The sequence below is a fragment of the Podarcis tiliguerta genome (genome assembly GCF_965153285.1).
Source record: "Podarcis tiliguerta genome assembly, chromosome: 7".
Classification (NCBI taxonomy): domain Eukaryota; kingdom Metazoa; phylum Chordata; class Lepidosauria; order Squamata; family Lacertidae; genus Podarcis; species Podarcis tiliguerta.
Window position 1 is genome coordinate 35,361,876 of NC_139540.1, and position 23,125 is coordinate 35,385,000.

Consider the following 23,125-nt stretch of genomic DNA (forward strand, 5'->3'; position numbering starts at 1 on the left):
TTCAGGACACCTGAGGAGAGGCTAGCTAATGTAGCCTTTTCTTGGGGGATTATCATCCTGCAAGGGTATCTGCATTGTGCGTAAAGTGCAAGTTACTTTGTGTTAGCAGAATAAAATCCTGTTCCATTCTGTATTGAAACACTGCAAAGTATTTCATACAGTTATTTGAGTGTCTTTCTTTACACAGAAAGATGGCTATCAGGTGCTTCTGATGATTGCTCCCTTGCTATACAATGGTTTTGTGCTCTATCGTGCACTAACTATAGTCCACTGGGGGAAGATCTTGGAAGAATCTATTTCAAAGTGGTATGGTGTCACACCATATGGTGGATGTTGTTAACTTTGTTGTTAAGTGGTGCATAAACCCACAATAAAGCAAAACTATTCTATCACAATGCAATCCTTAAGATATCTGGAAGACCTGTTAATTTTAGTTATACTTACATGCAGATGAGAGTGCTGGTTTTACACAAAGTGCTGAGGCACTTTTATAGCACAGTTATCTTTGGGAATCTGTAGTGGATAATCTGATTGTTGGTCAGAGTTCTTTTGTTTTTTCAACACCTCTATTCTGCTGGACACTAAACTGAATTACACAGATTAATTTTGCTGTGATTTGTCCAAAAAGATGGTTGATGAATTTTGTTGTGATTTGTCCAAAACTCTGTGTAATTCAGTTTAGTACAGCTTTGTGAGGCTGCAATGGTGGGAAACATAGGTTTTTCTACATCATTAAATTAGCTGGCTGAGTGCATTTTCTAGGACTTTATACCTAGCAGCCGAACCCACAATCTCATTAGAACACCATTGTAGTTTGTTGCCTGTAATCTGGCATCAAGTTTCATGTGCAAGTCTAAAATGCTTTCTCTTGATTGTGTGGCAAGACTTGTATCGCTTGCCAGTAAGGTATTTTCAATACTTCTGTTTGGTTACTCCCTCATCTCTTCCAAAGTGTTTACGTGTCAACTGCCCATTAAAAAAGGGTGAGGTATGACCAGATGGTTTACATTTGCTGCTTGTATTTAAATCAATCTCTCCTCCTTTTCCTTCTCTACTGGCATTTTAGTGACACAGAAATGTCTTAACTTGCAGAAGAACACATGCATAAGTTAATGGAAAACTTTATATAATAAAACCTAGTTAGTGATAAGAGGTCAGATGAATGTGTGGCTGGTGTTAGTATGAATGCCTTTAGGGTTTCTTTTTTCTTTTTCTTTTTGCCAAGCAAAAATATCAGTTCTCAAAATATTACTTTCTTCCAACTAAATATACTCTAGATTGGTATACAGATTTTGTGGAAATTAGGAATTAATTTTTTTTACCTAGCTAGTAAAGTGGAGTGTTAGCTGGCAGGTTCTTGTTTTCTTTCATTTTCATTCATTTCATTTCATTTTTTCAACATGTAAAGTGTGCTTTCCTCCACAGATTTTTGTTAAGTAGCTCAGAATTCATAAGGTTATCATCTCTTTCCTTCTGTGACAAGGGAGAATATCCTTACCTAAAGCCCAACCCTAAATGTGTTCATTCAGAAGCAGGTCCTAAAGGGTTCAGTGGCACTTATTTCCAGGCAAGTAAGTGTAGTTAGAATGGTGGCTACCTCATATGCATGTTTCAGAGTTGGCTCTATTTAGATCAGGCTTCCTCAACCTCGGCTCTCCAGATGTTTTTGGCCTACAACTCCCATGATCCCTAGCTAAGCAGGACCAGTGATCAGGGATGATGGGAATTGTAGTCTCAAAACGTCTGGAGGGCCGAGGTTGAAGAAGCCTGGTTTAGATCAATTGTACATATAGTTACTTCGAAATAAATCCAATCTGTAGCATTAATGTATAGTTAGTCTAACATGGCCAAGATTTGGTGGCATGCAGGGCATTCAGGCATATTTCACCCATCCATCCTATACCTGCCTTTCTCAGTGTTCCCACATTGATGATACCTTTGTGTGCCTGTATGTGCTGGTAACAAGCTATATTGAAGATTTTAGAATATAATTGAGTAGACTGCTTTATGTCATATTATCATTCTGTTATATAGACATACACACACACATACACAATCACAACATAATTAAACTGTTCACAGTCTCTGTGAGCTTACAGGTCTAACTGAAAAACAGCCATGGCTTCCACAAAGATAAGTCCTGTCCCACTAACTTTTTAGTGTTTTTTTGAGTATGTCAACAAGTTAACATGAATAAGGATGACTAAGTAGACATTGGGTTTTATCCAGTGTTAGTCCTACTCAGAGTAAATCCTATCCAGAGTAGACCCATTGAAGTGTATGATAAAGGAAACTTCAATATGTTAATTTTAATGAGTCTCCTCTGAGTAGAACTGAGATACAATCTGTGTATTTAGAGTTTCAAACACCTAGGTATCCTGAGTAAGTTTAGCAGTCATGGGATAAGAGGACAGGTCTTTATGCACAGAGTAGGGATAAATTGACAGTTTTTACAATGGAGGGACATAAGAAGCAGAAATGCCTGCATTTCTTAATTCTTTGAGCTTTCCATTCTCCTCTACTTTCTCTGGTCTCCACACCCACCCACCACTTAACTCCTTGCAAGGCTTCTCGTCATCCAGTCTCACCATGTAGTTAGCTTTCCTAGTAAAGTATATCAAGTTTCTCTGCAATATAATGTGCCATTCTCACAGTTTACTTTGTTAAAGTAAGACTAAGACCAACATTCATTAAATATAATGGTGGCATACAGCTTTACTGTGCTCAGTTTTGCCCATACCTTTAGAACAAACATACTATGCAAGGAGGAAGGGCCGCTTGGACTTTAGACAAAACGTATCTTTTCTTGGCAATTTCTTACACCCCTTCTGAAACAATGTACACTTTGATATTTCCCTGATTTTTCACTTCTGAAGAAATACTATAGAATATATTATTATTATTATTTATTTTGAACAATGAAGTATATCTCATGCTAATGGTTTATTGGATTCTTCATTATAGGCCATTTGTGCAATGTTTTCCTTGCACCAAGGTGATTGTTCCCTGATGAACATCATATACTGGTAAAGTGTGACGATTGCTGTGACTGATAACACTGTTTATTTTATAACCACACATGGATTGATTTGCTGCATGAGAAGTTTTTGTTTGTGTGCTTTAAAATGCTGTGAAATGAGAGATCTAGGGCTGGGAAATCATTCAAATTCATAGATGCTACCACTAGAGGCCCTAGCCATGAAAAAGATTCAAATTTCTAATCACCAACACATTTTTCCAAACAACAACTTTAGGCAAATGGTGATTGCTTTATCTGATTTTCCAGCCCTGGAGAAAAGAAAAGCATCATTTTATAATTCTTTTTAAACCTATCTTGAAGTAGTTGTATTAGTTTTCCTGAAAATATTACTTGCAGTGTTAACTATTTGTTCAATTGTTAAATGCTTGCATTGAAAGAAAACTACTAATGAGTGGTGTGGTTTTGGAATGAACAAGAAAATAATCAACAATAGAATTCTACTTTTAACTTATTTATTATTTTGAAGATTTATACTCTGCCTTTTAATCAAATGATTTTCAAGGCACTTGCTTGTAATAATAAACAATCACCATCACCAAAAAGTCACAAATATACACACTGCCCAGCACATAGCTGCCTTCAGTTCTGCAGTCTCGGTACAACTAGCTGTTGAAGCAGAGTGTTCTTTTGTGGTAGAGTGGGGAAGCAAACTCATTACTGCAGCTGCTGCTCCTCTAGTTGACGGTTGGGCTCAAACTGTGTCTTCTTGCCATGGTATTTGAAATATACTCTGAGTCAAGTGTGAATTTCATGCTCTTTATTCAGCTCATAGTAGCAAAGAATGAAACTTTTCCCAAAACGTTTAGCTATATATATACATTATTTACACAATGGGCCCCATGTGATTGGCTAATTCCAGGCTGCTCCTGTAGGCCAATAAGGTTGTGGATTCACCTCCTTCAGAAGCTTGATTGGCTGCTCCTGCAGGCCAATCAGGTTGCTGATTCACTTCCACCTGGAGCTGGATTGGGTGGTTCCTGCGGACCAATCAGACCGCTGCATTCTGGATCCTATTGTTCTAGGATCCAGGTCAGTACATAACAGTATTCTTCTGGTGGGGCTGGGTGGGTGTACTGCCTCCCAGTAGCCCTTGGCTCCCTGGCCAGTGACAAAGGTCAGAGTGCTTCCTGTCTGCTCTGCAGTCCCAAAGCAACTGGAGATAATTGAAATGCAGCATAGACTGCCTTTTATTAGGTCAGACAATTTGTCCATCTCACCCATAATTGTCTACTCTGATAGGCCATGGCTTTTGCTTGCTAGAGTCTCATCCCCATTCCTGTCACCTGCTACCTGATCCTTTTAACATAGCAAGAAAGGCCTGGGGGGAGGGGTTGAAAAGAGGCAGGTCTCTCCCCCACCCCTCACTCCTGAAACTCCTCCCATGCTCTTGCTTGAACAGGAGTTCAAAGCTCCTGTTTCAGGTTGTATAAGCACACCTTCGCAACTGAAAATTGCTAAGTGCACACATTTTGTTCTTGTGAAATGAATAGGTTTGAACATATCTGCAGTCTCCTTGCATGCCATGCAATCATGGTGATGTGTTAGAAATAAGGCATTAAAAGCTTTGACCAGATTGAGCAAACTTTTATGTCTGACAAAAGTCAAACCTATAGGCTGTTTATGCAATTTACCCCTTTTCTCCCTTAAGCAAGGATTTGGAAATATTATTTAATTATGTGATCAGACAGGACTCTTATCTCATAGAGCTATTTTGGATTGCAGCTTTTACTCATGTTGCAACAATGGGAAACAGAAAATGAATGCAAAAGAGCATAGAAAGAAAAAAATGATAGTGTTGAAATGCCCTTTTAAGTTTTATGTGTGTCTCTGTTTTTCCTGCTTGGCCTTCTTTTAAGCAGGCTTCGTATTCATAGTGTGATAGTGATGCACACACCTCTTCCCTCCAATGACAATGGGTAGATCACTGCCAGTTTTTTTTAATACTGGGAGTAGATTACAGTCTCTTGGGAGTTGGTCATGCCTGAAATATTGGATACAAGAATATACTATGTATTCTTTCTTGATGGTGTTGCCATTAGATGAGGCACAGCATGCACCATGCAGAGGAAAGGCCTTTTATGTGCTGGTGCTTACTCTATAGAGCTCCATCCCATCTGAAAGGAGCTTCCAGTATCTGCTCCAGACCTTCCTATTTACTCAGGCCTTTGCATGTGATTAATTCCTAGCTTGGAATAATGTATATTGCTGGCTACAGTGAGTGGAAGTTTACAGTGGTTTATTGTTTTAAAGTGTTGTTTTATTATTGTATTTTGGTGAACTGCTCTGATATTACAGATGAAGAGTGGTATATAATATTTTTTTTAAAGGTAGACAGAATATATGTGCTTTTGCATTCAATTGGAGGATGAGGCCCAGTGTAAACCTAAACTGCTCTAATAACATGAATATGTACCAAATCTGGACGACTGAGATCTGATGTCTCAATAAAACTCATCTAATTACTACCTAGAGATTTTAACTAAAACAAGAATTCTGTAAAGCCATGTGCTGGGGTATTTTTTGAGGCCTGCATTGCTCTCCACTTTTAAAGCACGCTATACAGTACTAGGAGTACTTGGGTTTCAGTGCTAAGTGCAAATTATTCTTCAGCTTCTTCATACTCTGTGGTGCCAGTTTTGTTCAATTTTGTCCTGGCAGCTTTGTAGAGTATGTGGAGTTTGTGTTGCAGTTTCAGTTCCATTTATAGATAGAATAGGAAACATGGCTTCATAAGAATGGAAGTAGCAGCAGGAGCAGAAAAACTACTTGAATATAGCACCTGTTGCACCCTCAATCTATCTTCAAGACCCACTATCTCACATCTACAAACATAGTCTTGCATCAGATATCACCTGTATCCATATAGTTTACTGTGTTAATTCTCTTAAAATGAATTGTGTGACTTTGGTTGGTACAGATTATACTTGGCCTTGAATCAATGTCTGGTAGTAACAGTAGTACTTCTATCCTGCTTGAGGCTTGTTTAAATTATAATTATACCATCTCCTTAAAAAAATTGAAATGTGTTGTTATATTTATATCACAGCTTTCCTCCAAAGAGCTCCCCATTTTACTCTTACAACAATCCTGTAAGGTGTATTAGATTAAGAGACAGCAATTGGCTCAAGTTAATGTAGTGAGCCTTATGTCTGAGTGGGAATTTGAACCCTGGATTCCCTGGCCCTGTTCCAGTACTCTGAATACTACAAACGCCACATTGGCTCTCATCTGATTTTTCTCCCTTGTAATCTATTGACTAAGTACAACTTTTCAAACAAATGTACCGTATGTATTTTATGAACTGGAACGAGTGATAAAATTGAGATAAAATGATTTTTAGAGTGTTGTTATTAATTAATTTTCCAGCCTTTTGCCTGAGTTACTTCTCTGGATTAATTAATGAACAGATACCACAAGAGGTGAGCAGTTATGTGATTAGGGGTTATTGGGTCATTTATTCTCTTCAAAGAGCTGCTTTTATACAGCTAATTTGTAATCACCTTGTTCCATTGACAGTGATGCTTTGTCCCATGAAGTGCAAGTAGTCTTTGTGACAACATCTATAACTACTTTTAAAGTACTTTTTAAGATGATGTGATGAGGGTCGATAATCTGCGGACCATACCCTGCCCCCAAGAGTTTTTGTTACTGCCAAGGACCCCTCCCTAAAAATACCAATAAAAATTATCTGACAATTTCTGTAGGTCCCCTGCTTTTATTCTGTGATGGGCCGATTTCAGTGGAGGATGGGAAGTTTAATTGCACGAGGAAAAGTCATTTCACTAATGCAGTGCCTTCTTTGGATACAAACCTGTTCTGGAAATTGTCAGGAAATTTCATTTCATTGGGTGGCCTTGAGTTACTTGTCAGCCTTTCTTCATTTTATATGAATAATTCTCCCTTAGATCTGCTTTCCCCCCCTCACAAAAATGGTTCCAAATATTTGAGCACTCCTGTGACAGATCTGGAGAGGGAGCACCCCTCCCCCTAATGCTGATCCCACCTATTTAATAACTCAGAATTTGAGTTTTGAAATTGCTAGCTACTTCCTGCCAGTTGTTTATTGTGTGAGATGGGTTATCTTGACAATATTCTGAAATGAAACCTATTCAGAAACTCCTCCCTATTAGGAACTCTACAGGAGTCACATTTTCTCATAGGAAAACTTGATAATTTTACTTGCTTTGAGACATCTATGGGGGAATGGCTGTTTGATTTTTACATGCTATGTCTATGGGATCCTCTCTTCCCATATATGGGGGGTGGCTAAAGGTTCAGAGCTGCCAGTAGTATTTGCTTGCATGAAATTGTGGTCTTTGTAACCATGTAACCATCCTCAGCTTAAATGTTTCATTTCTGTAGAAAATGTTTTCAGATGTTTTGGATACCATGTAGAACAGCACCACGTTGAAAGTTTCCTGCAGCTTACACAGGGTGGTTATAAAACTTACACTAGCTTCATGTACAGAAACCAGTGAGATTCACATGATATTTTTAAAGCAGCAGTTTTGTCTGGATATTCTCCTGTGCAATGACTAGACTAGGGCCATACCTGAATCTAGACTTGCACGTTGTGCCCTCCTGTTGGGGGAGGGGAATCAAAAGCCATCAGCTGGAGCTAAAGTCAGGCAAGTTGGAAGCTGGTTCCCCAAATGCAAAACACAAAGGTGTTGACCAGTCAAGAGAGTTTATGCTGTCTTTGAGTTTCAGGGGCCAGTGTTGGTCTTGAATTCTTCCTTCTCTGCCTGAAGAGGGCTTTGAGGCCTGAATAAGGTATGGGAGAGAAATTCAGTTTAGTTCACATTTAATGTGACTCTACCTAATTTCCACTCTCTGAAATCTGAACCTAAATGCAGCTTTCTTTTGAAATTTACACTTCTCTGGATTCTGCAGCAAAAAAGAAGAGTGTGTAAAAATGTACATATTGTGGGAACATGTGCATAATAATAATTACGTTAGTGAGAATAAAATATAACAATAGGAAAATTGCTTAGCAAAGTGCATTTTAGGAGAAATGCACATTAAAATGTTGATTTACATTTTCATGGCTTTAACATAAAAAATTACAAACTTTTACTGAAATGTGGTGAGCTGAACTTAAGATTTAAAAATTGAGAGATTCATCCATCCATAGGCCTGAGTTTAGGAACGAACCATTGAAAACGGGAGTCCCTGATATCCTTGGCTGTTTGCTGCTTGGTTGTGAAAACTGTATAGCTGCCAGCTAGCTATCTCAATATTTTTTTCTTTACAAGGAGTGCCATTTAATAAATGAAGTTATTTGGCTCACTCTGTGACCTGTATTATCGTGAACTACTCTTTTGTACTTAATGATTCAATTAAATTAACTGAGCCATTTATTAACTTATTCATAATAAATTGATTTATTGCCTGTTTCCTTGTGTATGCATAGCCAAATCACGCTAGTTAAGGTCTAACGTTTTACTCAGTTCGTACCAAAAAAACATGCTGCAGCTGTATAGTGCAGTTGCTTCAATTGATTTTCTTCTAGTTGCTGTTCCTCTCTATAAAATTGTTCTGAACTTCACATTGATGACGGGTCCAATTTATCTACAGTCCATAAATATATGCATGTATGGATTATAGTTTTATTGTTTAGGTAGATTTGCTAAATGGGATTTTTGTACCTTTTTTTCTAACATATTTAGATTTGGCTGTTAGAAAACAAATGCCATAGCTTCCTGAGGAGAGAATTGTTGAGGCATTAGCAGGCAGGTTTTGCCTCAGAGCTATTGCACCCTGCCCTACAGGAAGCTGGGTTGGTCTCATGGTGCTGTCACATTTGAACTACTCAGCTGTGTACTGGAATGTAGTTTCTTTGAGAATGAAAGGGTGTTTTTTTTAAATAGGCATTCTTTGGCTGCTCTTTACCATTAGCATGTAGGCAAATTATTCACTCCTTAGTTGTGAAACACTCTTCTCCTAAAGCACATCGGAATTCAAGCCTGCAAATCTTCCAAAAATGCCAACAGTCTTTATTATTTGGGCTAGAATTCAACAAGTTAGCTGGGGGGGGGGGTTGTGTGTGTGTGTGTGTAATCTAATGTTTATACAATGCTTTCTAAAAAGCTATCAGAAGGAAGTTTTCGAAAAATTGAAAAGGGGCTATTGACAATATTTCCTGCTTGAGGAGAGCTACAAACTAAAGCATGTTTATAAATATTAGTCTTTCACCAAACGCCATTACCTTCCAGTTCAAAGCTTGGTTTGCAAATGTTGAATCAGAAGGCAGCCTAGCTGCATGTGCCTTTCTTTCTTGCCAGTGACACACCATCCTTAGTAGTACATAATACATGTGTTAGTGCCATTCTGTAATTGTGGACTACAATTGTGTCAAGTTTATAGCTAGAAATGCACCCAAAAGTCATCTGATGGCTGACTGTCAGCATCATGTAAATGTGTGTGGCTGTTGCCCAAATTGCACAGACAAGCTTTGTGTCCTGACTTTTGTTTGAGTTTGTACAGAAGGTTTAATGCTCTTAGAATTTAGTCAGTGAGGCATGCTTTCCTGCAATCATTTTTTAAAATCTGTTCTGTTTTGCGTCTCTGGTATGTTGGTGTTTAGAGATTAAATGAGACAGAAAAGATCCAGGATGCTTTGTTAGTAGGAGGGGGCAAATTTGATTGTCGTCAGCACTGGGTTTCCATATGGGTACTTAAAAGCATTTGGCTTGCAGATGATTGCACTAAAAATAGCTTTTGAGCAGTTTGCAGCAGGGTCCGATTTCGTGCCTTAGCTGAGTTGGCTGTAAGAAACTTTCTTTGTGGCTGTAGGAAGGCTTACATGAGGGACATTTTTTGCTGATTCTATCTGGACACTTGTTTTTTATATTAAGATTTACTTAATTCATGGATAAAGGACACTGATGCCATGGCTGAAGATTCAGGTATACTTCTAGCAGCTTGGAATACCTACTGTATTTGTGACTCTGGGGGTGAGCAGCAAAACTGTAAATGTATTGTGGTATAACTTTAATCTGAAGATTAAATAGTTTAAAAATTATTAATATTTGGGATTTCCTCTTCCTAGAGCTGTATAGCTTTATGAATTAGATACAATGCAAACAATTAGATTTATTTTTGACTAGATATATACAGTGTTTATGACTTCATGTCTAATTAGAAGCATATCTCAATTTTGTTCAGTGGGCTTAATCTCATGTAATAAATGGATTACATTTTGTCTTCAGATTTTCACAGTGGGTGCCATTTTTTCTACTTGAATCTAGAGAATGAACAGAGATCCCTTTATAGAAAATGGGGCATATTAAACCTGAGGTGAATGAATATTCACGAAGACCTAGTTCTTCACATTATTTTATGAGCTTTGAAAGTGCAGCACTGTATTTTACAGGACTATGGGATCTGTATAGACATATGGTAGGTGAAAGTAAAGGCTTACCAGATTTGGAAATTGACCTACTTTCTACATAGCTGGCAGTTTTTGCGTGCAGGGCTTCACCCTTGATTTCGTTTTCTGGAATGAGTTTAAATTGGTATATAAAATATGCTTTTAGCTCTCAATTTGCTCTTAATTATAAAATGTCATATGATAAAACTTAAAGGGAAAAAAGATAAGGTTCTGATTAGCATAGCTCAGAGGAGTCTAGCTGCTGCTTGCAGTAAAAGCTTCACATCATAAATTGTTTCACATTGGTTCTTGAGTGGTATGTGTTTGCATAGCAGTCAACAGTGCTTCACAATTGCAAAAATAAATGTTTATAATGTGGCATTTTCCATGAAACTGAGTTTAAGTTTTTGCTAAATCTCAGGGGGAACTATCTGCTGCTGAGATCATTTTTACTTATATAGACTATGAAATATCAGTTGCTAAATACTATATTTATCTCTGCTTTGGTCTACATTGTAAGTGGCTTCACTATCCATGAAGCTGCTGGATCCAGTAGTGTGCTATATTATATTCCCATGACTTGTGCTACGGAAATATTTAAATATATTCATCTGTAACATGAGCAACTACTTACTGTATATAATACTTGATGCTGCCCCTAATGGCTGTTTAAGGCCAGGCTGAATGTGGAGAAGCTACTTCCTTGATTCAGTCCTAAATTTCTTAGTGTGCTTTAAAGACTAAGGATTTTTTTGGTAGTTTTTCTTCTGGACCCATGACTTTAGAGTAGAGTGCAATCCTATACATTAGTGATAGCCAATCTGTGGCTCTCCAGATGTTGGACCTCAACTTCAGTCATCCCTGGCCATTGGCCAGGGCTGAAGTTGGCATACACAAATAGCTAGAAGGCTTGGCTACTTCTGCTATACATGTTTACACAGAAGTAAGTCTCAATGTGTTAATGAGTCTGATTATTTAATTTATATCTCACCATTCCTCCCAAAGGAGCCCAGGGCAGCAAATAACTGTACCTAAACTTTAGCTTTATTTCCACAAGTGAGTTAATAACTAACTCTCTTCTGAAACTAATGGACCTATGAAAAATGGGAGCTGATAAACCAATGATTATGTTTCTTTGCTGGGTAGCCAAACCCTAGGGGTCAGCAGTTCTTCATTTTTAAACATCCCCCCCCATAGTCCATAAATTTACCAACGTTCTTGGTTTATTGCGTGACTATCTTGACATCTCTGTGATCTTACTTATAATATCCAGTTTAAACACCATGAAAATCAATAATCTTGCACATAATAAAAAATTATGAGATGTTAAAGTCCAGTTCTAGTTAATTCAAGTTAATATGGTAGACCAATACCTTAAAAAACAAAAAAGATTTTGGGGTGACACAGAGCTGCAGAGGGATGGAAGAGGCATGAGCATAATGGAAAACAATTCAAATAATGAATTACAAAATGGGAAACAGGATTTAAATAAAGGATAAGTTTTATTTTTTATGTTTGATAATTTTAAATGACTTTGATTTAAATTAACCCACCAGGCTTGAATCAGTAGACAGACTTTTAAATAATTGCATGAAACCCTTCATTCTGAATTTTGTATAATCAAATAATATAATTGTAAGCCTTGCCTTATAGTAGTAATTTCATTTGCTTTATTTTACAGAAGCAAGACATGGAGGGAACAAGAATGGGAAGAAAGAAGGAATTTCTGGAAGTTCATTTTTTACTTGGTTTATGGTAATTGCACTGCTGGGAGTGTGGACATCAGTTGCTGTGGTTTGGTTTGAACTTGTTGATTACGAGGAAGTGCTAGGTAAGCATTCCAACAGCATTTGAAATGAAGTAATTTTAATATTTCACATTTCCAAATGTCATTCTTTTGCAACTTCAGGATTTTGATTAAGAACATTGGATCATATCCAGCTCTGTGGCTGGGACTTTTGTAATACACTTGAACTTCCTTTTCCTCTCCTGTCTCCTCTAGCACCCCCTTCACAAAATCAGCTGCAAAGAGTTGAGGGACCCTCAAGAGCAAATTTTAAGGGTGCACAGGGGGAGGAGAGGAAACCCAAGTCTCATTTCCTAAGTGAAACCTCACTAGTGCAACATTGGATTTAACCTTTCAACAGTTACGGGTGCTTATTCATTGTTCACTATCAAGCACCAGATAGTCATGAAAGTGTTGATTTAAAGAGTAAATCATGTAGTTCATCTGTTCAGGTTTTGACAATGTGAATAATGGTTTCTATATTTTTACCACGCATGCAGCCAAAGCAAAGGACTTCCATTATAACTTGTCAGAGGTACTCCAAGGTAGGATTATAGAGAAATAAACTATGCTTATACTTCTTGGGATTGAAATACCTGACTGTTGGCATTCTGCTGGAGTAAAAAAAATCTGCTGTAACTCTTTATTTTATTTTTTGTAATGGAATATGGTTGGCTTCATTGTTTTATCTTCTGCTATACCCTTCAATCTTTGCTTTCTTTAAGTGGTTTTCAGATTTTTAACCTTATTCAGCTGCTACTCTTTCTTTTAGGGTTGAGTTTTGGTACTTCTTTATTAAGCAAATTTGTGAACCACTTGATAAAAAACAAATTCTCCAAGTGTACAAATAATAAAAAGCTGAGGAGGAGGAGCTGGATCGCGTGAGCTCTGTGTTCTTTGGGGGAAGTGTATGGGCTAAGTTGACTTTCCCAATTTCCTATGAGAGTGGAAAGCTGATATAGGTAACACCTGGCATGCAGCCTGTTCTCTGCTTATCTCTATATGAAGCTGCTTTGGGGCATTTTGCTTCATTTGATTTGATTCTAGAGACTGTCAGAGCAAATAGAAATGGTGTAACTATTTGCACTTCATGCCAAAAATTATCTATAGGATTGAAGTCGGAGGGATGCAGGTGGGTGAGAAGACATTTCAATTGCCTGCCTTTCCCACAACTACCATTAATTTGGTTAAAGTCCACATGTAGCTGTGAAATGGAAGGTAGAGGACTTGGCTATGTGTAAAAGTATAATGCATCCAGTATCCAGACTACAAATATTTTTAAAGTGGTGAGCCTTAGGAACAAAATGTGACTTTTCAAAGCTTAGAATTTCAGGTGCAGATTTTAGCTGATTTATTACAATGTTTTGACATCATATGGAAATGAGTAATTGTTTCCAACTGAAATGTAGACATGAAAATATTAGTATCTGGGAAGGTTAAATAATTACAAAGATTCCATAATAAATTCATTAAAATAAATTATGCAGGGTTGTATTCAACCAAGTTATATTTGCAGTATACTCTTTGGAATTTATGGGCCCAATTAGATAGGTCCAGTAATTACAGTGGGTCTATGCTGAGTAGGATTAACACTGGCTGCAACCCACAATCACTATCTGTTCTGTTTAGACATGATTCCAAATCCTATGGTTTGCATAGCTGAGAGCATAGTATAGCTGAACTCAAAGAATCAATCAAACTGGTTTAGAGCTGTTTGCCTGCTTTTGTCACCTGTCTTCTCTGTTCTCTTGTCTCTGGCTATATTGGCCTTTGGAAGCAGAACAATCTCCTTAATTATGGCTTGTCAACTCAGACATCAAGCCAAACCATAGCTAGATTTCCTTTCTTATAGTGCTGGTTTATTATATTATTTTCAGTATAACAATTGAATGTGTTGCTAGAATTTTCAGTTTCATTCTTGGATATTTTGATTTTTGTTGTTTGGGATAAAACAAATATGCACTTTGAGCAACCACCTTGGCAGGACTCTGTTTTAGCTTCTTCTCCGCATGACTGTTGCTTCTGCCTTGTTCAATAAGCCGTGGCAAAAAATGAGCTCAAACTATGCTCTCCAACTTTTAGGATTTTCTAGCAATTAATCTACTGTATCAGCCAGCTTGGCATGCATTTCTCTGATTGAAATTGCTTCTGCCTAAATTTCTTTTGAGTGTTTAGGGCTATGGCTCTGCCAGTATCCCAAATGCAGCAATTGCAAATTTCCATAGCAGCAGGAATATTTCTATGTTGCATGCATCTGCATTATTCCTGAGTACACCAATTTACTGTCTGAAACAGATGCATTGAACATTGTTTTTGATATGCTGCTTATGAAGTATTGTCATGGAGCACTTAGCAGTAGATTTTTGAGTTCTTTTTTCTTAAACAAATACTATTCCAGGAATCTAGATAAATACTATTTAGTGAACTGTTAGGTGCAATTCTGTTCCTATTAAAAAGCCAGTCCCATAACTTCCACTAATGTGAATGTAGCAGGATTACAGCCATTGTGTCACTTGACTTGCATAGTCATTTCAGATACAAAATTGTTACAGTTCCTTAAACACTAGCAGGTAATGAAGTGCTGATTTAGCAATCCAAAAGGATTTCAGATTTGCAGAAAGATACGCTATATTTTAAGGAGTTTGGTTTGTTTATTTGGAAAAAAAATGTATATCATCTCAAAACAGTTAGTAAGCTTGCATCTGTGTTTTGGAATGACATCTTTTATAAAATGTTGAGGCTCATGATTTCTTGCTACATTCCATCACACATTCAACAGATTAATATAGAAATAGATTACTGAATTAGTTTCTTTCTGTCCCTGCTGTAGGAAAACTTGGGATCTATGATGCTGATGGAGATGGAGATTTTGATGTGGAAGATGCCAAGGCTTTGCTAGGCAAGTAGACACTTCTAAAACTGTCTTAAACATTACCTTCTGTTGCAGCATTAAAATAATGAATCTGGTTTCCAAAATTTCACAATACCATTATTTATTATATGTATTTTTAAACAAAAAGTAACCCAAAGTGTTAAAATAATCACAGTAATTGCTTAATATTGGTGAAATTATGTTGCACAGCACAGTGTATTCCTGTAGTCCTATTGTTTCCTTATACAATATGAAACATTTAATACGATAAATGTTTAAAGTGATAATATGTTTAAAACTTTTTAAGGTACCTGTATAAAAGATTCCTGAGAAAAATTGGTCAGAAATCCTAAAGTCCTTAAGCCTATTAAGCCGCCTTGAGTTCCATCAGGGAAAAAGGTGTAAAAGAGCACTGGAACCATTTTATACAGAGAAACAGTCATGCAATGCAATGAAAACGAAAACAGAAGAGAAAAGCATAAGATTTAAGAGGGATGAGAACTGATGTAAAGTGTGAAGTTTGATTGTCAAACATACTGAAGCACATAACCCAAGATATAATTGAAGTAAAACTGGAAAGAAGACCTATATAAGGCAAATCAAGAGGAAAAAGTAGCAAGATGTACCTAAAAAGCCAGAAGATTGACAAGACAGAAAAGGATGAGGACTTTGCAAAGGCCAGTCTACAGAGTGAGACGTGAGGGAAAAGGGCACTTAGGACAGTGCACCTGATTTGAATAGCTAGGTTGTAAAGGTGAATAGTATAATACTAGATTAATAAGAGGAATTACATAGGTTGGAAGTGGAATGGGATATTAAGTCTAGAAGTGGAGAAAAGACTAAAAGAAGAAGAGAACAAGTCCTGGGACCTTTCTCAAATAAAAATAATTACCTATATCTTGGCATTTTTATGCTATATTGACATGCTGTTTAAAGGCTCTGTGTTGCTTCCTTTTAGTACAGGGATATTGATTTAACATTCAGATGTTCTCTAAGATCTTCAGCTTGTCTGGGAAACTTAATAAATTTGGTTTCTGTCGCTGCACTGGGCAAATATATTCCTGTGACTTCAGATACCTAATTCATTTGATCATGTACAACCTTTAACCCAAATTGCTTTTATGTATTCTGACTACTTGTGATTTAACAATGTACAGATAGCATAGAAATCAATATATTCAGACACACCCTGAATCTCCTCCATTCATAAGTCGACTAATAACCTATACAGCATAAACAACTCCCTCCCCCAAAAAAACCCCTGAGGGGTGATGGAGTGATAATAGGCAGGTGCTATCATCGTTATTTGTGATTAATTCTTTCCCCAGTTTCAAGATTTACATTTCAGAACTTTGTATATTATATACGAATAATATGAACAATACTGATTTAGTCGTTCACCAAGATGCTTATCCAATACCTGTACATGCCAAACTTTGGCTTTATGTTAAAAAAAATACATAAACGTTGAGTAGCAGACCTTTGGACGATAAGATGAGATGTGTGTGTGTGTGTGTGTGAGAGAGAGAGAGAGAGAGAGAGAGAATGAATATTGATTTGTTTGGGCAGGTGTCAGTAATTTACTGGTTCAGGAGCCTAGTCTTTAGTGGTAACATTATTTTGCAACTGACATAAAAAAGAACTGTACAGTTGTAAAGACACGATCATGCTACTGTTTCATAGATGTACATGTAATTAGAAATCAGGTACTCCCCAGTCCATGACTATGACTGGTTCATATGAGCAGGATAACGAAAGCTTTGTCTCCCTCACAAGGTACGTCTATCTCTTCATCTCCTAAAACAGCCTTGCTGGTGTGATTTTAGGGGTGTTACCCTTACTTTATTAATTGCTCATTTTTTGTAGCAGTAATAATAATAATTTTATTATTTATACCCTGTCCATCTGGCTGGGTTTCGCCAGCCACTCTGGGTGGCTTACAGCATATATCGAAACATAATAAAACATCAAGCTTTGGGTTACAGACACCCATTTGCTTTCTCCTTTTCTTTCTTCTTCAGTCTGTAGTTCCAAGATAAATGCAATCTGACAGCAGTGTTTTCCCAGTAAAGGGAATAAGCAGCTATAATGGGGATCAAGGTTTTTCTAATTCTCAATCACTGCTTTATATAATTCTGCAAGGAAAAAACAACAACAAAATCATCCTTTAGAAAGGACTCATTTCTTGGTTACTGAACCAATATGCTTTTGCGCTTAGGATATGTTTCCAGAGAAGGGGGATCTTTGGCAGTGCTAGACTTTCAAATTAAGGGTATGGGGAGAGGAGTTTGTGATGGGTTTGCACCTGCCTTGCACCTTGCCATATAAATAATGGGTGGAAGATGGCAGTTTTCTACACCAATAACAAACTGTTAAAAGTGGTTATGAGATACTCTAATAAAACCTAGCTTGCTAGGTAGAATGTTGAAGTGCAGGGACATGGCATTTTCAGGAATGCTACCTGTTTCATGCAGAAGGCCAGCAACATGGAAAGATGGGAGGGGTTTGAATGACACGGTAATGTCAGGAAGAATTATTTAGATTTATTAAACATTGGGGAACACTTAATAAAAGCCATGCATGCAAAAGAGAGGGGCTATACTTGAATTACAATGAAACTAGGCTGCTAGTGTTTGAAGTGGTGCTCATAAAGATTGTAGAACAATTTCCCCAAATTTCTTAGGGAAATTGGTCAGGCTGGAGTGCATCCCGTTTGGGATAACTCTTACCTTAGAGAGCTGCTATATCAAGAGATCACAATCTCTTGATATAATTCTGTGGCACTTTATGAACTACTGTGTACAGTTCTAGTTACTCAATATCAATAGAATATATTGCTTGAAAAGGTGAGGAAAGGGTTAGAACCAAAATGATACAAGTTGTTGAGGCACCTTTTCTGTGAGGAAAGGCTACAGCTTTTGGTGCTTTTTGCATGTGTTTAATCCTCTCCCCATTAGTGGCCTCTAATAATCAACCATCTTGGCAAGGCCAGTAGTAGGAATATGTCTTTGTCAGTATTTCTTCAATTTCTTCAAATGGTTTGTTTCTTGGGTGCTTATTAAAACTTCCAGATTTCTTTTTACTAATTTTCTTAACCATACTGTTTTAGACTGCTGAACATGAAACAGGCTCTCTTAAATCCTTCTACTTCAATTTCTTTTTTTCCACCTAACTGCTACCTTCTCTCTCTCTCTCTCTCTTTCCTTTTATTCTTGTGTAGGCTTGACCAAAGATGGCAATAATGAAAATATTGATTCACTTGAGGAAGTCCTTAATATTTTAGCAGAGGAAAGTTCTGATTGGTTTTATGGTTTCCTCTCATTTCTCTATGATGTAATGACTCCTTTTGAAATCATAGAAGAAGAAGAGAGCGATGCTGCAGATGATGTTGATGGTACGTCACAGAATGAAGGGGTTCAGGGAAAAAAGACATGTGTTATTGTGGATTTACAGAACCAATGACTTTAGTTCAGGGGTCAAGTTCAATTATCAAAATGCAACAGGCTACTGGGGTAAAACCTGATGTAACCCCTTACCCTCAACGGACATATCAGCCATGTGATGTAATTCACTTGTCAAAAAGCCTTTTTGAGAGAGAGACTGGGGTAAGACAAAAGTGTCTTCAGTAGTATGATTGGTTTCTGTATGGCTTTGCGTCAGTTTGTGCTTTCTTAGCACTAACCTGTGCTGTGTATTCTTAGCACTAACCTGCACAAGCTCTATGGTAGTAACCTACACTATTAACCCTTAAATGATTCACCTTTCTAATAAAATGTTAAATTACTATAGACTATTCTGGCATGATTGACAAATTATGTATATATTTATATTTTATATTTTAAGATTCTGCCTATTACTGCATTAAATAAGAAAACTATTACTGAAATTATTTGAATTTGCTACCAATGACTATTCCTTAATTTTATAATTTATTACATGCTTTTACAGACTTATAGAGCAGAATACTGAGGTTACTCAAATTTGTTACGTTAGTAAATCCATTTACTATATGAAAGAAATAGCATGCAATTGTTGTATATTTTGAAATGAAGCTTTCATTCTTATTTTCTTTATATACTATTTTATCTCTTAAAGGCAGATTTGTTTGTAAAAATTTAGTGGACATTTTTTGAAAGCGAGAACCTGTAAATATGTATTTCTCCTGTAATATTCAACTAATTAAAGCTGATAACTGCAAACTGTCTTTTATGTCTTGCTAAACTGAATGGCTGACTCAGATTTGCTTTTTGATTTTTCTGCTCCGCCGCACCCTCCCCCCATCTCATAGTGAAGGGACTGATTATACAAATGCCTGAGTTCAGCAAGTTTCCATGCCCAGCTTTGTGTGGAGCAAATTAACCTTCTGGAACAGATATGTGTGCAAAATTTTGTGGTGTGTGTGTGTGCATGATCAAATCTAGTGCCTGTATTTCATGCACACTGCTGAATAATACTTAGGCTTGTTTGATCTGATATTGCTGATCAAACCTTAGACTGCAGTCCTTTGCACACTTTTCTATAAGTAGCAACCATTGAACTCAATGGAGCTTACATCTGAATAAATATGTATAGAATTGCACTGTTTGTCTCAGAATTAGTACATTTGATAGAAACTTTCATGACTCATAAATGTGAGTGTTTAAGTAAAGTGATCAAGTAAAGTCTACAGCCTGAGGAAGAGTTCTATGGATTTTCAAAGCTTGCCTGACATAATATTGAGCACATAATGTGAAAAAGCTGCTTTACATTTTGCACAAACTTCTGCTTTTTTGCTATGGCAGCAATGTGCAAATAATTTGCAGAAGATGCACTTTGCATTTTATTTGTTCCAAATAAAAATACCTGAGCTGAACCCTGGATTTCTGTGACCATCCTCAACTGTATCTGATGCAAAGCAAGTCCATATCTTGTAAAATGGTTGGGCATAACTGTTGTAGAAATATATTAAAACAGTGGTTTTTTATTGATAAATGTTATATACTTTGTATGTTTAGCCACCGTGGAATAAATTAATGATAACTTTTGGATACCACAGTATAGTAAGAAAAGAATTTGAAAATCTTGAAGAGCTTGCAAGGAATGTACCTTCATTTGTTTGGAGTTATCTTCTCTAAAAATAGTTTTGTATACCTGATAGTATGAGTTAGAAGTTATTTAGTTGAGACTGATGAAAAGGGCAGTGACTCATAATATGGCAACCAATAATTCAGGGCTTTGTGGGGCAAAACAGCCTTTGTCCTTTGTCACCAGATGTTCAGCAAGAGATTTCATTTTCTTTTCAGTTACTTTTTCTGTTCTTTGCTGTGGGGTGGGGTACATAATCTGAACAATTGTGTTTCAGTTTTGAAGCAAAGGTGAGGAAGTGGAGATTTCATTGGTTTTATTTATTTTGCTAAACTTCAGGCTGTTCTAAAATAATAGATTGCTATAGCTGACCCATGGCTATAATATAACAGATTTCAGACCCTTCATTATTGGTGGCTAAAATTTAATTCTTACTGGAAATAGGTTTCACAGTTATAAACATCTGAGCAGGACCATATAAATAAATGTTAGACAAAATTTGTATTCTATTATCTAATAACAGCAATAATGGTTCAGCTGTGGAGTTTATTTCAGGGACTAGATTAGTGATTGTCTTTTAAAAAAATGTATTCGTAAGATTTGCTTGTCTAAATGTTTTGTTAACAAGTTTGTTTTTTTATTGCCCAATGTTTTTAAAACTTCTGGACCTTTAATACCACTTCCACATTCCATTGGTGATGAAATGGTAAAACTTCAGTCATGTTTGAGGTAACCTTGTTTACGATCTGATCTAAAGTTCATTTGTTTTTTGCTTTTTGTATAAAAAGGAAATAAAGGGAAAGCATATACGTTTGAATCCAGAGAAATGCTGGTGGAAGAGGATGGGTGTAAGCTCTCTCTCCATTTGTCCCTACAAAAGTTTTTCCTGAGGTGTACATTGCTGAATGGAGTAGGCTGTGACACGCCAGATTAAGTGGGAAGAGGGGGATTACTGAAAATTGGGAGGAGGCATCTTCTGTGAGGCTATTTTTCCTTTGCACCCAGCATAAAAAGAAGCAGGCGGGGAGAGGAGGCTATGTTAGCCTGCTATATTTCTAGCCTACATTTATTGCTTGCCTGCTTCTTATTCATAAAAGAGGACTAGCGGAGGTGGGACCAGAGTGCTACTCCTATGAATAAAAAGCAGACTTAGTAATTATTTTTGTAGGCTATTAACTTTTACGGGCTTATCTTCACAGCTTGCTAAGGTCTTTGAGAGCATGATAGTCAAAAGAAACCAGTAACTTAATAGCGTATCACTGGATCTTTTCAGTTTAGATCTACAGTTTATATCTAGTACAGTATTTTGAAATCTTCTTTCAATCAGCATGCTTATTATTTTATTTTATCTTTATGCTCCACCTTCCTACCAAAGCACTCAAGATGGTTTTCAGTTTAAAATAATGTCTTCAGTCTCAGGTACATGTTTCAAAAGGAAGGAAGAAGAAAACAGGCAAACTCAAGTATCAACACAGTCACACAGTTGCACAATAGTATTCAGATTATCAAGGAAAGACAGAGAAAGCCTTCAGGTATTAACTCACTCATTTTGGCAACATCATACGACCACCCTGCTATGGAAAGCAGTAGCTAAAGGAACTGCACTTTGTAATTTGAAAACTGGTTGAATAATGAAGTTATGCAGTGACAAGGTAGAATGGTCATTGCAGTAGGTACTTTGTGGAAGGAAGGAGCCGAATGGTAGCTGTTCCCAGTCAGCTGAGGCAGTCAGGTGGCATGTTTAGGATTAGAAGCTAGTATTCAGAAGTAATAGTTCTTGTTCATATGGAAAACCAGTCCCAAATCTCCTTTTATATGGTCAGTACCTGCATTTGTGCATGGCCCACTTCGCTATAGCATTTTGAACTTGGTCTACCTCAGCAGCAGTTACACACGGCTTTCTGTTGCATCTGAGTTTAGAAAGTTTTAACAAGCTTTAGTTTCCTACCAAGCCAGTATATAAATACATGTTTTAAAGTTTGCTCAATATGAGGTCTTCTTTTGGAACCATTGTTCCTTAGTTTGGACGTTAGAAATCCTTTGGAACCATTACGTTAGAAATCCTTTTGGAACCATTGTTCCTTAGTTTGGACGTTAGAAATCTTCCTAGCTTGCTTCCCCACTTGCACAAAGGAAAGAGTGAAGCGGCTCTGTGCAAGTGTGTGAACCTTGTTCAACTTCGGATTATTAAGCTGAGGTATGATATTCCAAATGCATCAATTGTGCAGACAGTCCCAAAGGCATAGCCCGAGAATGGTCGTATGTAGCTCGCTTTAGTCTAGTAATATATGCTGAATGCAAATATCATTCATAAAACTAGTAAGAGTAAAGGATATTCTTACTGGGGGAAAACAAGCTTTCATTTCTGTGATGTATCAATTTTTTAAACATCATGTTTCTTTTTCTGCAAAGTGAAGTCATTTAAAAAGTTTTGTGACTCAAGTGTTCCTTAATTTAAGTCTTATAGCAACATGGCCACAAAATGTTCCACTGGACTAATGGACTCCATTCTTAGGTACTGAAGATTCTTTCACATGAATCCATATGTTTGGAAACAGATAAAATATTAAAGCATAAGATAGCATCCTTTTAGTTTATGTATGCCCCTACTTTGTGTTACATAATCCAAACAGCACTTTTTCACAATTGATAGTTTAGCTTATGAGCCAATTACCAATGAAAAAATCTTATTTGGAATTCTCTTTGTTTTTGCGATACAACTTTCACTTTCTCTTTCATCAGTTAGAAAACCCACACAACAGTATTACCGAATTCTTTCCCATTCTGTCCCATTAGACACACACACATACACGCACACGGAGAGAGATAGAGAGAGAGAGAGAGAGAGAGAGAGAGAGAGAGATACTGTTCTCGGATCAACTGAGATGGTGGTGACTAAAAGAGCTCCCCAAACTGGAGAGCTTTAAAAGCCAGAATAAAAGCAAATAAAATAAGACCATAGATAACAAGATTGCAATACACTAAAAGTCT

General features: G+C 37.0%; 1 protein-coding gene across 15 annotated transcripts in view; it reads left to right on the forward strand.

The window, feature by feature from the left end:
- Positions 1–23,125, forward strand: part of ASPH (aspartate beta-hydroxylase) — a 93,350-nt gene that overhangs the window by 1,719 nt on the left and 68,506 nt on the right. For 5 of the 15 annotated variants that reach the window (XM_083451046.1, XM_083451034.1, XM_083451044.1 and 2 more), the window contains exons 2-4: positions 12,094–12,243; positions 12,699–12,743; positions 15,029–15,097. In XM_083451046.1, coding sequence (XP_083307172.1) covers positions 12,094–12,243; positions 12,699–12,743; positions 15,029–15,097 — 264 coding nt within the window. Of the gene's footprint in view, positions 1–9,749; positions 9,949–12,093; positions 12,244–12,698; positions 12,744–15,028; positions 15,098–18,290; positions 20,091–23,125 lie in introns of those variants that run through there. The other 10 variants (XM_083451047.1, XM_083451042.1, XM_083451037.1 and 7 more) reach the window with 7 other exon arrangements.